The sequence below is a fragment of the Bolinopsis microptera genome, chromosome 5 (assembly GCF_026151205.1).
Source record: "Bolinopsis microptera isolate Bmic1 chromosome 5, MBARI_Bmic_1.0, whole genome shotgun sequence".
In the NCBI taxonomy this organism is placed as follows: Eukaryota; Metazoa; Ctenophora; class Tentaculata; order Lobata; family Bolinopsidae; genus Bolinopsis; species Bolinopsis microptera.
The window spans coordinates 17,495,097-17,514,392 of NC_087076.1; the positions used below are offsets into that span (position 1 = coordinate 17,495,097).

General features: G+C 39.1%; 1 protein-coding gene across 4 annotated transcripts in view; it reads right to left on the minus strand.

Annotated features, from left to right (window-relative positions):
- LOC134815072 (cGMP-inhibited 3',5'-cyclic phosphodiesterase 3A-like) overlaps positions 1-19,296 on the minus strand; it is a 51,803-nt gene that overhangs the window by 7,886 nt on the left and 24,621 nt on the right. The window contains exon 1 of one of the 4 annotated variants that reach the window (XM_063823536.1): positions 13,942-14,087. The exons of 2 other annotated variants lie outside the window; for them this stretch is intronic. In XM_063823536.1, the coding sequence (XP_063679606.1) occupies positions 13,942-14,046 (105 nt within the window). In that variant the 5' untranslated portion in view covers positions 14,047-14,087. Of the gene's footprint in view, positions 1-414; positions 572-13,941; positions 14,088-19,296 lie in introns of those variants that run through there. One more of the 4 variants, XM_063823537.1, reaches the window with a different exon arrangement.

A 19,296-nucleotide genomic window follows, 5' to 3' on the forward strand; every position in this document is an offset into this window, starting at 1 on the left:
AAGTAACGCAATTTAGGAACAGAAATGGGAATAGCATGCTCACTAATAAAAAAGGAAGAGACAAGTATCCTACATGATAATATAATGTAATCCTAATCTTGCTCATATGGTGAACCTGTAGCTCCACTAATCGATAACAACGTGAACTACATTTGCGAAGAATATTTTTAAATTGCTTCTTCACTGTCACATGTTCAGTCAAAATTATGGGGAAAACCTTTTACAACAGAGAAGAAGCGCCGCGGACATGCTTACTACTACTATATAACATCAGAGTCAATACTTTATATCATACAACACGGATTAAAGAAGATGGTTGACTTCACCTAGGGAGTGCATGTTGCAGAAAAAGGTTACAATTTTACACAGTACATTTTACAATTCACGACGTACTATGAACATTTAATTACAGACTTGTTCGTTTTTGAAAATGTCTACGGTGCGACGTTCTTGATCCAATATGACGGTAATGTCATCTAGTCTGATATAATCACCACCGCCATCCAAATCCATGAACAGCAATGGAAACTGAGACGAATAAAATGGGGTTACAGTAACGTTGTCACAATTATGTGACAACTGGAATTGGGTGGTATTTGCTGTTACAAAGTGGAGACTGCAACCGACGGAGACTGGTAAAGACGCGCGGTTTTAGCACGTGAACATGTCACGTGACACAATTACTTTTAGCACGTGAACACTGAACACGTGAACATGTCCCTACTCAAGAAAGTCCACGGAAAAATCTAATAACGAGAAAAGGTAATAAAAGTGTCAATAATATATGAAGTTCGCGTCATATCTTTTGACATGTCGGGTATTATGGGGGTGCATATAGGCAGTTGTATGCAGGTATTGGCAACGGAATATAAGGAATGCAATACCATCAAGTCACGTGACACAATTACTAGGGACAGCATTATTTCTGCTCTAAAGGCCGTAAACTTGACGGGTTTTGTGAATCCTTACTCAATACTCAACGAAAGCTTTATTTCAAGGCTAGATGTTTAAAAGAAAATAAGGTATACATATAACAACTATATACGACTCTAGAATATGATGATTGTCTTATTGTTTGGGATGGCATTCACAATACAATATTTTGTGAATTTTGACGAATCGCTCTGCTTATAAGAAAATAGCTCAGGCATCAGGCGCTTGATTGTGTCCATCCTACGTGTTTAGTATTTTCAAACAGCATGTCTATTGTTTGGAGATACTGTTTGTCTTCTAGAAGAATAGCGCACATGTCAGTTATATTCGATACTGCAGACTCCAATATTGGTTTAATAGACATGTTAAATTGTTAATGGAAAATAACGGAATGTGTACGATTGCCAAAGAAATTTAACAATAACTTCGGATAGTGCAAAATGTGTCAAACGTTACATTTCAAAAATGATTTACTGTAACATATCCCACAAGTTGTCTTTAGTTTTAGTAACTACCATTTTGTAACTGACTGGTCTCATTTCTAAACTCTGTGATGTTTGAGCACACATCCTCTAACTGAACTTAGAACTAATGAGCGGTACAATTACAAACGCTCTTTTTTCAGAGCTGACAAAGAAAGTTCAAATTCATTAAGTTTTAGAAGTCACTCAGACAAAGGTTAGTACTAAGAGAAAAACTTAAAACTGTCTCAACTTTACAGAGGTATATCAAAAGTGATACATACGAAACACATAAAGTGTCATCATACATATACAACACTTTCACTGAGCATTGAGCTGCAAATTAATACGTCACGTTTCACAAACCGATATCATATCTGCTGATGAAAGGACTCTAATCGGTGAGCGGTTGTAATTTCCGGTATGGCGAGTATGAGTCAGTGATGGAGCAGATGAAACAAAAGTGAGACGACGGAAGTAAGGCAGGAAGTGTGGCAGTACTGGTTAACTACGTGAACCGATGGTTGGGAGCCTGTTAAAAAACCAGAGACTCAATATAAAAGTAACATTACATGGCTGGTTGATAATTTCTAGCTGCTGACTCGAGGTAAACAGAATGTTTTAACAGCCCTCACTCTCTCTCACTCTCTCCCTCTCTCTCTCTCTCTCTCTCTCTCTCTCCCTCTCTCTCTACCTCTGGAGAACCGTCAACACATACCAGGACGAGCGATGTGACGTGTACCATAGCTGAAAGAGATCTGAAGTCCACGCACAAGACATCCAAAACACTGCTCGGACCCGGCGAATAACGTTTTTCTTTTGCCCGGGCAGTTGATCGTTTTGTTAAGTGTACTTCGTTTTGTTTTAGACATTGCGGGTCCGCGCTGTGGGTAATAACACGACTCTCACTGTGACTTGCCAGACAAATAAAGAACCAAACGGCCGTGTTCATCGCCAATGGGTGCTAATAATCACCCCACAGTAGACCTGCCTGAATTTTAGTAAATTTCAGGAGCTCGTTTACAGAGTCAAGTGTATAGCAGCTCTAATTTATCTAATTTGCAGTTTTCTCCTGTGCTACTTTGTTGGTTTTGTTGACCTGGCAGCATGAATACATACGATCGGTATTTTAGTTTGTTAGTTTGTTGGAGTATTTACACGGTAAAGTGCTGACATTAAACACCGCTAATGTCTGGTTAAATTGGGAGATGAAAATAAAGTGTTTGAAATTAAGCTGTTATTCAGACTCGCCAAGCGTGGAGAAAGGAGATGATATTTTTCCACACATTATTGCACCACATACTAACAACAAATTAAACATAGACCCTAAGGTAACCCAAACGCTCCACAATCCTCACCACCACAAACGGGAACTCTAGAGTCGACAATGCGGAATAGTAGTATTACTTACCTGCATATATTGACTTACTTTCTGCAGCATATATAAAGAGTAGCGCTCTCACAGTTGGTATAACACGTGTCCAGTACTACTAATAACTTAATGAACAAACCGCCCGTTTTTCACTATGTTACTACTGAGATCTTCTTGTCTGAGATCATGACATTATATTGTGAACGAATGAGTTTAACCACCGACACACGGAGAACAACATCGTCAACGAAAAATCAATTAAAGGTCCCTGACCACTGCACAGCCTTCAACTCTGTGCAATCAGGGTGGCTTTTACTTTTACTCTTCATTACAAATACATCGACATGATCACACGGACGGAAAACCTGTCCAACTTACAGGTACTCAAGTTTAATATTACTAGAAGCATACCCTAGGATTGATGAATAAACTAGAAATAAGATGGATTGCTGCCCACTCACTCAACTCAGGAGTAGGGAGTAACTAAAAGGCCGACGAGCTGGCAAAACAAGGCACATCTTGCGATGCCTACCTCTTACTTGGCACAATCTGCGATATAATACACGAAAAGTCGACTTAATTACAAATTAATAAACCAACTCCAAGATATGACCCTTGTCAACAATCCAAGAAAATCGTCGACATAAACTCTTATACAGCAGTAAGAAAAGATTCACGGTATATATCATTACCTTGAAACGTTCATTTTCTGGGGGTTATTTCAACTCAAAGGGCGAATATATAGCCACCCGCACCTTGACCCTGAGTCTGTAGTGACCGGACTCCCTTCAGCTATTATCAGGCTTACCACAGATTCAGGACTGACTTCTATTACCACCCGGTCTAACTTGCACACCCTTGCGGCTTATATTCGTCTGACACTGTTTTCTTCATGTTTTTCACCCTAAGAGCACTGCCTCCGTTAAACGCTATCTTCTCGTGGGTCTCACTGCCTCTCTTTTAAAAACTATGCAGTTCATTTACTGTGTACTGACGCAATGCTAATAGCTTATCATTTTGTGTATTTTTGCCTGTGACCGCTCATTAATACGCCATGGTATTGTGGTTAGCCACATAAAATACATTACTCGTAATTGCTTTATCAACGATATAAACATTGACAAAAATAACAACAATAAAATAAAACAGACACTAAGAAAACATCCATACAGACCAGACGAAGTTAAATGTAATTCGTTGTGTATTGGCGTAATCGCGTTTACAAGGACACGGTATTGTTTTAGACATAAGTCCTCTGTAAATAGGTAGGGAGTCTGTGTCGTAGAGTAAAGACCTATCAATACTGCCTTGCTGTTCAGTAATAGTAGCATAATCACTAAATTGACTCTCATGGCGACTAGAATGTTACTGCGAACCAGTGTAATCCCACTATTATATAGTCGACGCAGGAGTATCTGAAAATTAGATATCCAAGCAATCCACTAGTTCAGAAAGCTACCCTATATCATCTCCCAAAATAAACTCCACGGTGATCAGCCACATTTAAAGCGGCCAGTTGACTAATTCATGTTACTTCTCATAGTGATAAGTCACTCATAGTGATTAGTCATGATTTGAACATGATTAAGCTGGAAATCGATCACTAAGGGAGTCGTATCAGTTGCACACAATGAAATTTTAAATTGCTCTAATATATCAAACAGAAAGGACGATAACAAAGACGTGGTATACACAGTGTACAGAAGAGAGTTGTTCATGGCAGACAAAGTGTTGACATAGGAAACATAACACAGTAGCATTAGCTAAAAACTGACTAATTGTCTACGCTGCTACTGTACATTATGTAAATACTTATCACTATATAGTGACGTCACCAGGCTCACGAGGACGGATAATATTCAGTACGGGTTTATTTCAAACAATCCGTCACATTTAGAGGTCGTCTGGAATTAAAGCTGGGGTAGTGGGCATAGTGGAAAGATATTAGGTTTCCAGACAGGGACAAAATAGGCTGCTATTGGAGTATGATCCAATAGTATTGCTACCCGCCTACCCTACCCAATATTCGGCACTCATATAAGAACAAATTTTCTTTATTTGAAATTCAAACATAGTAAAATCTTACAATGTTACATCCTAGATAATAAATAACGATTGCGTGTATAGTAAGCGTGTATAGTAAGCGTGCAGTAAACGACATAACAGTCGTTACGCAAATTCCAGACACAAACGAGATTAAGACTAAGTGAATTGCACGAGTTTTTGCGCGCAGAAACTCTCGCAGAAACTCTACGTGTTTTTGGTTATTCCTCGCGCGCGAGTTTGAGTGTATGTCACGTGATATTCTTAGCAGTGAGTGTACAGACAGTGCAAACGTAACCTTACGCTATAATATCACGTACCAGTGCAAACCTTATTTACCTTAGGTTAATGATACCGAAATTGCGATTTAAAATTTCGGAAAGACACATATTTTACAACACTGGCCACTGCTCAAAATATGCGAAAGTCAGTGCTGCTGGTGCGGAAATCTCTATCAGTATCAATTTGATACATAATACGCCAATGCAGTGAAGAATTGTGGTTATTGCAGTCACCTCGAGCACCACTACTTAGTAGTTTAATTAATTACATGTGTAGGTAATATCATAATAAAGTATTAAAATATCCCTGGCGATTGCCATGCACAACCCTAACATGATAAACCGGCGCCCCACAATATCTAATGACTGTCTTCTTACTTTTATACGCATGGATTATATGTATTATGCCGATCTAAGAATTCTCAAGGGCAATAAAATATAAATATAAATCACACCAACCGCAAATAATTCAAAAGAAAGCTTAATCAGATTGGTTTAGGCATGGGTTAAGTCATTAAGTGTTAACGATGCATCATAATGGATATCTCTTGAACCAGCGAAGTTGTCTGCTTACGTTGTGAGAAAAATACATTGGCGAAGTTAAAAGTTATTAATAAATATTAAAAAACATGGTTTATAAAAAGGAGCAGACTAAGGACCAGAGTGTAGCTGGTGTTGTAGGTGGTGTTAAAGAGTGTACTGTGTAGGTGGTGTTGAACAAGCCAGAGTGTAGGTGGTGTTGAACAAGCTGATTATAGGTACTCATCGCATCCGGAAGGAGTAATAAAGACAGGGTGAGCAATTTCATTAGCAGAGATACCACGGCTACTATAGCTACCTAGCTACCTAGCTACTCTCAGAGGGCAGCTGAACTTCAAAATGTTGGAAATTGTAAAAATACGTTCGTTAATAATGGACAAAATGTCACAAGAAACTTCTAATACTGTGCAGGAGTGTTGTAACAAAGGCAACGAGCTGGTAATTGGAATTATTTACAGAATATTTATTCGATTAAATTTTCCATTAAATCACAAAAAAAATGGAGAGCAGCGTCGGTCGGTGGCGTCATGGTGAGTTTTGCAAATTATTATTATTTCTCTGGCAACATGCACTTTGTTTTGTGGAGATTGTTCTGGAGAACATATAAAGGATCCCGAGGACACAGCAAATGGCATTTGCATAGGAAATTCAGGTCATACAATTGATTGAGGAACCGAAACATATGTACCAGCGATCACAGGTGGCCCGACAATTGGGCAAGCAAAAAATCACAAAAATACCCGTTCCAAAAGATCCCAAAAGTGATGACTGCACCATGAGAGATTGACAATCTGTATACATACACGTGTTAACGAGCACACGTAAAACATCAAGCGAGACGAGAATGAATCTGATATATAGCTTGATAAGTTGATGTGACCGATAGTTTAACTAATTTGAAGCACACTTCAGCGACACGTGATGCTCGGACAGATAATTAAAACGTGCTGCACGAGTCACCGGGGGAGGGAGGGAGGGAGGGAGGGAGGGAGGGAGGGAGGGAGGGAGGGAGGGAGGGAGGGAGGGAGGGAGGGAGGGAGGGAGGGAGGGAGGGAGGGAGGGAGGGAGGGAGGGAGGGAGGGAGGGAGGGAGGGAGGGAGGGAGGGAGGGAGGGAGGGAGGGAGGGAGGGAGGGAGGGAGGGAGGGAGGGAGGGAGGGAGGGAGGGAGGGAGGGAGGGAGGGAGTGATGGAAGGAGGAAGGGAGGAAGGGAGGGAGGGAGGGAGGGAGGGAGGGAGGGAGGGAGGGAGGGAGGGAGGGAGGGAGGGAGGGAGGGAGGGAGGGAGGGAGGGAGGGAGGGAGGGAGGGAGGGAGGGAGGGAGGGAGGGAGGGAGGGAGGGAGGGAGGGAGGGAGGGAGTGGTGTTGGGTGTAGGTTGGTACCTCTCCACTTGTGGTGCCACAGCAGCCGAGAGATGCAGGGCATATTTAAATTAACGAGCGATAAGCGGTATTTTGATTGCAGTGATTTGTAGTGAGTGTCGTCTGAGGTTACCTGAGTACGTGTGCTATTGTTTATGGTTTGCAGTTTGTTCGGTTACTGTTGTGGTAGTTAAACACTTCTAATTTGTATCATAATCAAACTTGAATTGGAGCAATTCTGCTAGACTGCATATCAAACGGTATAATTTATGGAATCTGGTCCATTCGACTGTGGCATATTCAGCAAAATATTATTCAGACGTCACACAGTTTATTCGCAAACTCTATACTACAAAAACCCGGGAACAATGAAATCATAATCCAGTTTATGATAAATGGTCCAAGATGAAATACTAATACACGTGCAGCAATAATTATAAACAGGTCATCTAAAAAAGCAACTATAGTCACTATCTCACTTGAAGCGAGGTCGGGAATAAGGAATGCAAAAAAGTTGAAAATCAATTTACTTCGACAGTAAAATCTACATATTTTACGCTATTCTTAAATTAATAGATTCATTTTTCTGAACATACACGAAAATGTAATTCCTCTAAAAATATAACCAATGACCGAAAAAATGTGAGGTGATCGCGTACCATCAAGATACGACGGTTTCTACATTATCAACCTGCCCTCTCTTAATACGTTTGGAATTGCATGAATATTATTTATACAACAGTACTTGCTTGACCCCTCCCCCTTTAACACTAGAACTAAGACTCACGTGACCTCACCCAAACCATGTATCAAACCTCAAAGCGTCGTGGGCTAGATTAAAGTTTGTTCACAAAGCTCAAAGAGATACAGTACCAGGTGTAGGGTCTACATTTAACTCCCATCTTAATTATATAATTAATTGCAGACATCTATTTCCGTCATAGCCCGACACAGTGTATGGCAGCATCATGCCCGCACAGACGTTATAATTTCTCAGAATACAACTTAACCCGCATATATACACGCTATTGAATTGTTTAAACATTATGTATGCAATCGAAGTAAAATATTCACCAATTCTAAACAAAACGAAAGTAATTTACTTCTTCAAATCTACAAAACAAGCAGTAAAAAAATGACCAAGTAATACACATAAAAGTAAGGCTTGTCCGAAAATTCCTAGTAACATACACGTGGATGATAAAGGTGAAGCAAGATATTATACTCGATGAAATGAGAAGTGACTGAACGTCACGTGATGTCCTATACATTGTACTCATCTGACCTCGGAGATGGGCCCTGATTGGGCGGCCGGTGGTCGTGTAGCTCGATAATGAATGAATATTCGCCGTTTAGGCAAAACAAATGAAAACACGTTGTGAACCGCCTGTAAATGGATTGTCGTGGCAATTAGAATGCATGACCGCAGAAATAAAGAGGAACTGAAAAACAAAATTAGAAAAGTCGAAGAACAGACGAGAGAGCTGAACAAAACGGAACAAACCGATCGGAAAGAGCGGACTGTGGAGTTTTAGTGATTACATTTCTAATCTTTCTCACACCGGTACCATCCCATTCTTCAGCTTTTACCACTCTGTATTACCAGCACCGTTCAAGGAAACTGATATTTAAATTTGGCTTCCGCAAAGGATGAAATGGAAACAGGGTATCTCGACACAGAAAATGACGTTATAAGATATAAATCAGTTTAGTGAATGTGCGGTATTATCGTTAGACTTTCAAAATATGTTAACTAAGTTAAAGGAGGTAAATACCGCGTACGTCATGTTGGGAAATCAGTAATGATACTTTAAGTTTAACAAGATACTCCGGAACTAACATTCTTCAGGGATACCGTACATAGTTGGGTATCATTGTAAAACTGCACACCGCGCGGCACATCTGAACTCAAACGGCCGCGACCTTCCAATTATGTTTTTACAATTAGCATACTTCTTAGTTCAATGCTGTTAAACTAAGTTTTAAAATATCACAACTATAACACGAGAGAATCGGATACATAAAACCGGGGGACGGAAGACCAAAAAACAGGAACTAAAACTCTATAATAAGATAATACGTGCGAGGAGCAAAGGAAAAAGGTCAAATGGCAGCTCCAAATTACAAACAATTGATATGCCAGAGAGAAGAGTAAGACAAGGAAAATACAGGTCTCCTGACACAAACACCTCGCCTGCCGCTGACACATTAGCATTACGTACAGAGCTTTACAACCTATGACGAGGTTATACTGGCTTTATATACAGCCAGTATAAAGACGGCTACCAGGTGGCTCATTAATAGGGTGATAATGAGGCATCTTTAGTTGTTGCTGTAAAGAATTATTTAGTAGCGTCAATGATTGTTGTTAGCGGGTGACTGCAGGGGTGTGGAGGAGCATATCAGACGTACGTAGCTCGGAGATACAGCGGTAACAACACTCAACTAGGGATGAGAGTTCAGCGTCACTTTTAACAGGGCGACACTACATATTATTATCACTGCACTGCAGGTAGGGCTCCTTCTACTGAAAGCAAGTCCTTGGGGTGATTTTTACAGGTGTTGACAGGCCCATTATCTGGTTATGATACTGCACAGCAAAGACAGGCAAGTCAGCGCGTAATTACATGAAAATTATTAATTATGTCGTTAAATGAATACCGACATGTAACTCAAAGTAGCGGGAAATTTCATGGGTTTAATCGAGCCCTTGTGACGTTGGAAAACTTCAAATTATAGCTGGTAACTGCGTACAAAATACACCGGAGACTATAGATGTATTGTAGTTATTTGACCAAAACCCATAATCATGGGTAGAGTGTACCGCTGCCAGTGTCTCTCTTTTCCAAACAAAAGGAAATGATATTAATTTGAGGAACCGTCCGCTAATGCAAATTGATACCGAGAATGAAATCGGTCGGTCGCTTTTCCCATTCATTCACGGCTTACGAATTGTAATAAAGCTTATTAAATGGGAAAAGCGAGCGACCGATTTCATTCTCGGTATCAATTTGCATTAGCGGACGGTTCCTCAAATTAATATCATTTCCTTTTGTTTGGAAAAGAGAGACACTGGCAGCGGTACACTCTACCCATGATTATGGGTTTTGGTCAAATATCATCTCTTTTTGATTATAATGTCAGGATAGTTTACACAATCGAAACTTCATTAACAAGGAGGTAATTCCGACGATTTCGAAATTCTGCCTTTGAAAACGTTTCCTTGTGTTTAGTTAGGTATATCTGTCGATAACCGACTGAATATGGCACTTTTTACTCATTCAAGTTGGCATTAAATTCATATATAATGCCATTTAAATATCGTGGAAAGCAGAATATATTCGAAATCACGAATGAGCAAAATTCTCACCTTTCGCACGTGCAAACTTTGAGCGGACGTTGCGTGCGCATACAATATTGAATCACCGTAAATTTTTGCATAGTGGTATTTAATATATAGTTTGATAAGCATGCAAAGTTTCAGAAGATTTCAAAAAGAACTTGGATCACAACGGGACTCCAAAGTTTATAAAAATCGTGAAAATCAAAATTTTTAGTGATTTTAGCTATTTTAAATAAATTTGGGCGTGTCCCCACGTGTGCAACTTTTGGATTTTTAACTTTAAAACTAGCCTATAACACAATTTACACCTTTAAGAAGCAAAATTGAGCTCCACAACCCAAGGGATGACCCAACACCAGAGAATACTAATTCACAACTTTTGTGTTTTTATAAAATTATTCTTCAAAAAAGCACTAACTTCAATAGCAAATATCTTTATGAAGGAGTAAGGTAGGAAACTATTCCGGTAGATTTTCGGAATGCTTGAACAATTATCTAAGATGAAAATGTCCTCAGATTTTGAATAAAATTACTCCTTAATAGCGTAAAATCGATTTGAAAAGTTGTTACTTTGTCAAAAATCAAGTTTTTAAAACACTTAATTTGATGACGTCATCAAGTGATGATGATGACGTTAAATTATTTTTCAATACAATGTAACCTAAAGCTTAAACGATTATCTTTAAAACCTGTGGTTCGAGATGACTGTATCGTTTATACTTTCGAATCTACGGACACTTAAATGTAGGCTACAATTGACTGCAAAAAGCGTCTATATTATATAATATATATATATCTTCACGACAATCTGTTGTAAAACAGGGGTTCCAGAAAACCCACTTCACGATACTCCTGAAACATGAAATTTTTGTTACAGTCGATTTGGACAAGGTCTAGACGCCCTGCAAAGTTTCAGATCTCTAACTTAATTTTAACATGGTTTTTAAGGCACCTGAATATGGCGATTTTGGGTTTTTTACCTAATTTCGTATAACATGCTGGCGCGTATTTTGCGCAAATTTCTTAAAAACCTCCATATAACTATTTCTTATTCCTGTCATCTTTAACATTGAATTAGAATGTTTTGAACTTAAATGTACCTGCTGATCTACTTTCGATGAGTCTTAATGCCTGGAAATCAATAAAGGGGATATAATAGTATAGGGGGTAAATAGTATTGTGAATATAAGGGCGACGGTAATGCTTGCCAGCATTGTGATACAGCATAACAAGTGGCCAGGCCGCATAGCTGCCGCAACAGCTTGTCGTGTACACAAGGATATGAGGCGATCTCAAACCACACCACTACTACAGTCCCGCCCATACTTAGTACTGTATCTCACGTATTGTTCAGCTATTGTAGTACCACCTACTGGCTTGTTCCTGAGTTGTAGTATGCGAGGAGTTCCATGGGAAACACGCTGAGTACAACAGACAGCTGTCTAGCAGAACAGTATATAGTGACGTCACTAATTATTACTTGATGATGACGTCACTAAGTGACAGCTGGCCACGTGAGTAATTTCTAGAAGTCGGCAATTAGCAGAGATGGACGATAGCTTTTTTTGCATGTAGAAATTGGTCTTATATAGTCATGGATTATTATTGTACGTGTTAGAGCTAAGTTTAACAGCCTTGCTGGCAATGACTTGTCGAATTTGGAGACATTCAATGAAATATCAGTGAACAAACCACGTGCGTTTGTGGTGAACAAATCACCACACTTTAGTTACACAAAGTCCAAAAACCACTCCAGCAAGCTCATTTTAACATACCTTGTATCTATCTAATACTCTAATATCTAATATCTATATAAATCAAAATTGAAGTTATAACTGGAATTCTGAGCAGCCGGCTTAAATACTTATCATGCTATATAAAGAGGCAAAATAAGGACGAGAGGAATTAAAGCCAACAAAAATACCTTAAAACCGTCTTAAGTGTTTCTGCGTGGTTTTAACTTTTAATATCTTTATCGTCAACATATTATACAATAAGAATTCCAATGGAGGACCTCATATCAAATTGCAGCTGGCATGATAATGGAAACTCAATATTGTGACCCCATTATGACGTCACTGTTCTTTAAATGATTGAATTTAGGTAACCCTGGTAACGGATAATCAGGATTATCTTGTATACGGGCCACTCTACATTCAATGAGATTCCCTTTTTTGTTAAATCGGTTATCGCTGGACGTAAAAATATTTGTAGAGAAAATTATATGTCCCCATTAATCCTTATATTATATAAGATAAGAAATTAAATCAAAATGACTGCTATTTTTAAGACTTTCTGATAAGACAAAAGGAACAATAAACTGTACAGTACTCACGCTGCTGGAACGCCTGCGGAGTATCTCCAAGGAGCCCCGGTGCTGTTGGAGCTGCTCCTGAGAGCCGTAGTCTCGGTAAAGACACTGCTCATGTTGTCCGGGAGAGGTGCCGGCAGACAGGGGACTAGTCCACGAGGCTGATCTCTTCCACATGGGGGCCGGATGGTTAACTTGGCCTTGTAGAATGTAGATTGATAATGCCGCTTTGAAAAATTGAGTGTAGAAATGTTGTACTACAGATCACACAGGAGCTGGTATTTCGATATATTATGTAAAATAGAAGCAATACAAATATAAAAAGCATTTAAATCGAAGAAGTCCCCAGAATGGACCATGAAAGCACTTTAACTAGATATCGAAGTGAATATTTGACAGGAAAGAAATTGAGAGTTACGTCACGCAGTTCGCCATTATTTATTGGAACATTTTACAATACACCCGCAATGAAAAAAAGTCTGCAATGATTATTATAAATAGTATGTTAGTCGAACATTACAACGTTGCTGATTACTTAATTACCTTATAATAACAAGTTTCCTGCATATTAACAGCATTTGACTTAAATCTCAACAAACTAGCGAGAGGAAAACGCGGACAACCAGAATATATCGGACCCGATTTATCAAACGCGCACGCCCGAGTGTGAAAGTGTAATTGTTTGCTAATTAATCAAAAATATTTAATATCAATAGATTTAGAGTGGTGTTAGAAGTGCCGCGTGACGCACGAGCCCCTCTAATCCGCAGGTTTACTGCTCCAATATTAGAGTACCACGTAATATCGGACCATGACCAAATCATCCCACCAAAATCGTGAGATTAAAGAGATTTCGCAAGTCAGAGCTCTGAGCGGGATCAGCCGGGTTGCTAAGAACCGTACAGAAGGTTTTGAGACACGAATTATAGACCTGATGACACATGTGTTGGTGTGAAGATCAATGTGCGAGTGAGAGAATAGTGAGATGGTGTCTGAACAGCCTTTTATCTACAGATATTTATTTGACGGCGCACAATAATCCTCAAACATTATTATTACTCCTTACATTACTCCTCATTACGTTATTGTTATTACTCCTTACCGATTAATGCATGTCATTAACAAACAGTAACAAGTAACGAGCTAGGGTATACTAATTTCTTAAACCCCAATACTCCAACAGCCCATCTGTAGAGATTTAATTCTAAGATAGACTACCCAATACCCATCTGTAAACAGTTCTGTGATTGAACGAGCTGGAACCCTCAGCGTCACACGCTCACTTTAACTGATTTTTACCTGTTTAGATTCCCGGTCGAGTTCCAGGTTTGGCCTCCTGACTCCCAGTGCTCCACTGTACGTAGACCTCCGGCCAAAATTAGCGAGGTTCTTCACACAGGCCATATCGTTCAAGTTCTCTCTCGGCTGGGTCAACACTCAACGCTATACATAACCATGAAAAAAATCAATAAATACTTTTGAATTCGTGATAATTATTCAAATTACGGAACTGAATATACAACAACAAAGTCAGCACAAAACGGCCGGCAAACTACAAGTTATCAATCGTTGAGCTTGCAATCTAGAAGTAAGAGCGGACCTGGTTATAACGGACCAGAGAAAGCAGCAGCGAGATCTTAAGAGCCATGGTGAGAATACAGACACACTTAATGGACAGTGGACAAGCCAATGTAAGCATTTAAAGGGCTCTGGTGAGCTAAAAGCATGGCAAGGAAAAAACAAATATCATTCGGTCACAATTACGCACATGTTTCGAGGGCTGTTGTACGTAGACACAATGCGGCTATATTATGGAGAGCAGAAAGAGCTCATAGTTATTACTAACATATGGGGCAGACACATACGTAGTACAAATGATGCTTACGTATTTTTACGTATTTAAAAGGAGGTACGTGTACAGGAGCCCATTAGAAATGTGAGTGTCGGCATTTACGTAACAAAAGTTCAAATTTAGATCGTTGCGAAGTAAAATTTCCAAATTTAGATGTTGCGAAGGAAACTTTCTCTATTTTTCATAAGAATGAATTTCGAGGGAATCAATAACAACAATATTTACAAATTTAGAATTTGAGTCAATTTTTCATCTAGAAAGGTCAGAATTATGACATTGACATACTTTAGAACGATCAAACGTAGGCCATACAAATCCTTCCCTTAATAAATTGTCGGATAAAATTGAACGCCCAGAAATTTGAGACTTTAACCTTCCATTTTCATTGATTTAGGAGCGAATATATAAGAGTTAGAAGTTATGATGCAAATAATTCAGCAAATCAGCATACTGAAATGTCGGATTAGTTAAGTAGAGTCAGTGTAGTGGAGCACGTGACCGTGTCACATCGGCATGTTGGAGATGATGTCGTGTAACTTTGACAAAAAGCACTGAATTTAGCGTCCTGATCCTCTTTCTGCACGTCAAAATCAGACTGGACCAGTCAGAAAATATTTGATGCCCCCTGATAGTCATATCTTAAATATGGTACGACTTAGACTCCAATTTTAAACGCGACTGAAAGAAAAGACTGTATTTATTCAGTGTATATTCCAGTAACCGGCTTACTTCTGTGTTCATATAAGCTTGTATATAATATATAGTATATTCACTATATACCTCACATCTAACTATTCTTACTTAGTACTGAAATCTGGACTTGAAGAATCACTTTTTGTGTTCCTGACAAATTTCTAAGCCGCTGAGAGGACAACATTCAGTAAATGTCCGGCAAATGGCAAATGATCGGTGGGACAGGTATGGGACAGTCTCCTATCTTCATTTAATGATAATCTTACTCCACCAGGTCTGGGTGGGTAACTCTTTATTTTTTAGGCACCAGAATAGAAATAGATAATATGTACTCATTCTTTCAAAAGTGGCTATCCTCGGCCCTCTCGTGTGAACTGAAGTGTCATTGCAACGACAAAAGACACTCATTGCACATACAAAGCCCACAAACATCTCACTCACCAGCCCTGACAAAGAAGCATTTTAACCTACAGAGACAAGAAAACGTAACATCCACCAAGAAGAAGGTTGCTAAAGGGCCCCTATTTGGGCATCCTCTGATAGTACACACTCAATGCTTGGCGGCTGGGGCCTATATAGCTGTCTTGATCTATAATTAATTAATTCATACGATTCAGACCAATCTGATTAGTCTGCCAGTTAATTGTTAGTATAGGTGAATTAGACAGGGACCGGGAATGTGGCTACCTTGTTGATCGAGTGGGGTACTAAAGAAATCAAGGTACTGACCACTTAGGTAGGCACGAGTGGCAAAAATGGCGGGCAAATTGGACACAAAATGTTCGACATTTTTACACACGATTTGAAAATTTATTTTTTATACAGGAATGTACCAAAGCAAAGTTAAATTAAGTAGCCTCCCTCACATTGACACTATCACCAACTGGAATGTCAATTGTCAATGTGAGGGAAGCTACTTATTTTCACTTTGCTTTTTTACATTCCTGCAGACAAAAATTGCTGTTACAGGGCTGTTACCGTAACTGCCGGCTATAATGCATTGTACTTATTTACCGTTACCGCAGCTTAGAAATTGTAAACATAAAAGATTTGATAGCGGTACATCTGTGAAATTAGCCAAAATTAGTTAACCTGATTACAATTACGCCCGCTCTTCAAAGATGCTGGCGGAAGTTACAGCTATGTTTTGATCTTGAGTTTTATTTCTAGGGAAAGACTTTTGTGGAATTATTATTTTAGTATCCCATGCCTAGAACCTCTATCATAGGTTCTATAATGCATGGGATGTTATAATATAAAAATAACTTTAACGAATAACAATAAAAACTTTGTGATGGTAGTTGCTACGTGTCACATGTAAGCAAAGCACTGAAATACAAATTAGCGAACAGGGTAAGTCAAATAATTATGAACATGTGTAATAATAGCTGTTTTGTTGTAGCCAATATTGATTGTTTAATAGAGCCAGGGGCGGTGTCCAGACCGTGTCAATTAAGTTACAGTGACTGAGTGACCAATGGAGGACATAATCTGGTCGGTAAACTCTACTTCGCGAATATTGGAGTGATTTTATTGACAATAATTTTGCAGAGCGTGACTGAACCGGTTCATACACCGCCGTTAATAAACCTTGTCAAATCTAACTGTAATAATTCATTGATGTTCCAATAGAATCAACCCGCCGCACTGATGATAAGAAAAGCCAATTCACGTGAGACTGGGAGGGGTAGCTGTAACGGCTGATTTAGCCCCAGGCTTACAACCGGCCTCCAGTTTTCCAAAATTAGCAAACAGGGAGCACTTCTCTAGAATATTTTATTGATCGTTGGATGAGATAATAATTCAAGATTGATGGTATAATATCACATTGAAAGCGGGGGAGTGGTAATACGGGTGTTAGGGTGGCAGGATGGAAGAAGTTGCATGAAGTTTCTATGCTGACTAATAAGATTACCGAACAAAGCGTAGCAGTTTCTAGATTTATAATATTCCCAAGTTATAATATAACACAAGATTGTGGCTTTGTTCAGTTGGAGTTGTGGTTGTACGTCCGGCTGATAACGTGGTTCCTTTCTTGAATTACTGTACCACCTGTTGCACAGACACCAGGAAAATCACAGAGATCATGAATAAACAGTAAACACGGACGAAAGCCGTGGCTGTGAGAAAGATTACTGTAAAACATATGGCCCATATTGTTAATTTAATACTAGTTGGAGCATTGCCAGCGAGAAAGACTGGGGACGTTCAATATCGCTATTCCTAAAATTAAAAATATCATCTGGTTTGGAGAACCAGATGACGTACGCGATACTAAATGTTAGTATAGTAGAAAATACGAAGGTATTTTCCTAATTTCAACCTGGAAATTTGGATGTTAGGAAATTTATCCTGATGATAACATGGCTTGCTTACCGGGGCTATCTCATAGAGTGTATCAGAGTAAAAGGAGTCTTTACTGGAACTTCTAGATCCGACTCTAAAGGACAGTGAGTCTTTTCGTAAGGAAGTATAGGATATCTCGCTGGGTGATAAGATGCTCATTTCACTTTTGGTTTGGGGTGACGAGTTCCTCCTTTCAAGTGTTGTTGCGCGGGATGTTGGATCACTTTGAGGATCTGTGCTGCTCATTCCAGTGTTGGGGTTAGTGAGTGAAGTTTTATCACCAGTACTTGACATTTCTCAGCAAGTGAGAGACCGGTCTGATCACCAACGCAGCTAAAACTCAAAAGTGAACAGTGTTAAGATAGATATGTGCATTGTGCAAGCCAGCAACAATACCGGACATCTATCAGTTCGATTGAAAGAAAGTGAGAATCACCTGAATAGCTATTATTGACGGCTCGATGAGATTCGTAATAACTATAATTGCACGAGCTAGCTGACACCCATCTCATGGTTGAGGTTGTTTTATTGACTCTAACTATGCCGAATATCACGTGTCACGTGATAGCTCATATAGCAGGATATTACACACAAGACAGAGGTTGATGGTGGCGCCTCCACGAGATCCTATAATCACACTACGGTAATATAATGCCTTTGTTATGCTTGGTTAGTCCCCTGCTCATTGCTCAATTGACTGTGAAGGCATTTGCCATCTAATAGTAAATATCTGCCTTCTTTTACCGCAGAAAAATTGTGCCTCTATTGTGAGTCAGGAACACTGATTCTTAGCACTTGGCGACTAAGATTTTATCAATATAAGTATTACAAGTTTTAAGATCTATTACTTTTGAGTCCATTGGTATTAACATGATCTGAGAAAATCGAGGGAACACTTAAACAGTAAATTCTGCATAAGAATGAAAATTGAACAGAGTTCACCGGTAAGTTTATAGAGTTAAGTCTAAAACTGTGCTGAATTTGAAAACTAAAGGGTTTTTACCTGACTTGGCTGGAAATTGGTCTCTTTCAGGAGGAATCTCTTAAACGTGGACATAGACTTTAAAACTTTCATTTTCAATACGGCAACGTTCGAAACTAGAGCTTGTGCCTCGACTAAGTCAAAATACTAAAGTCAAACCACATGGATCCAGATAGAAGCATAATGCAATGTTAAATGATCTTGCTGAACCATAGCTGGCCTTCCAAGGTCGTTCGGCGTCTGCAAATTAAGATATTAGTGGTCCAATTACAGTCCAATTGGCCGATTAAACGGATGCTATAATGAACAGTCGTAGAGTCAGAGACATTGTTCATAGTAACAAAATTTTTTCGCTTTTAATCTACTTTGGTTGTCCTACGCATCGTTACATGAATATTTTATAAGCAATGAAGCTATTACACTATTCAGTATTCAAGTTATCCTTATATACAATTGTCGTTTAACTAAATAGAGACGTATGTCATGGAGGAAACTGACACACTAGACACGTAGGTCTAGAGACTTCATACTACAGAGATCTGACCAAGTTCCATTTCACTGGCTAAAGTTGACACTCCCAATCTAACGGTATATTATATTCTTATACTGTAAATTGTAAAATTTCGTAAAACCAATAAAGCAACAACTAACTTAACAAGGTGGTTGTCATTAATCACTTGTTGAAGAAAAGTGTCCGCAACTAAGGCCCAGACTTGGCACGACTCCGAAACAAAGCAATTAACTTTAAAGGCTACAGAGCTACTCCAATCAAGGTCGTTGA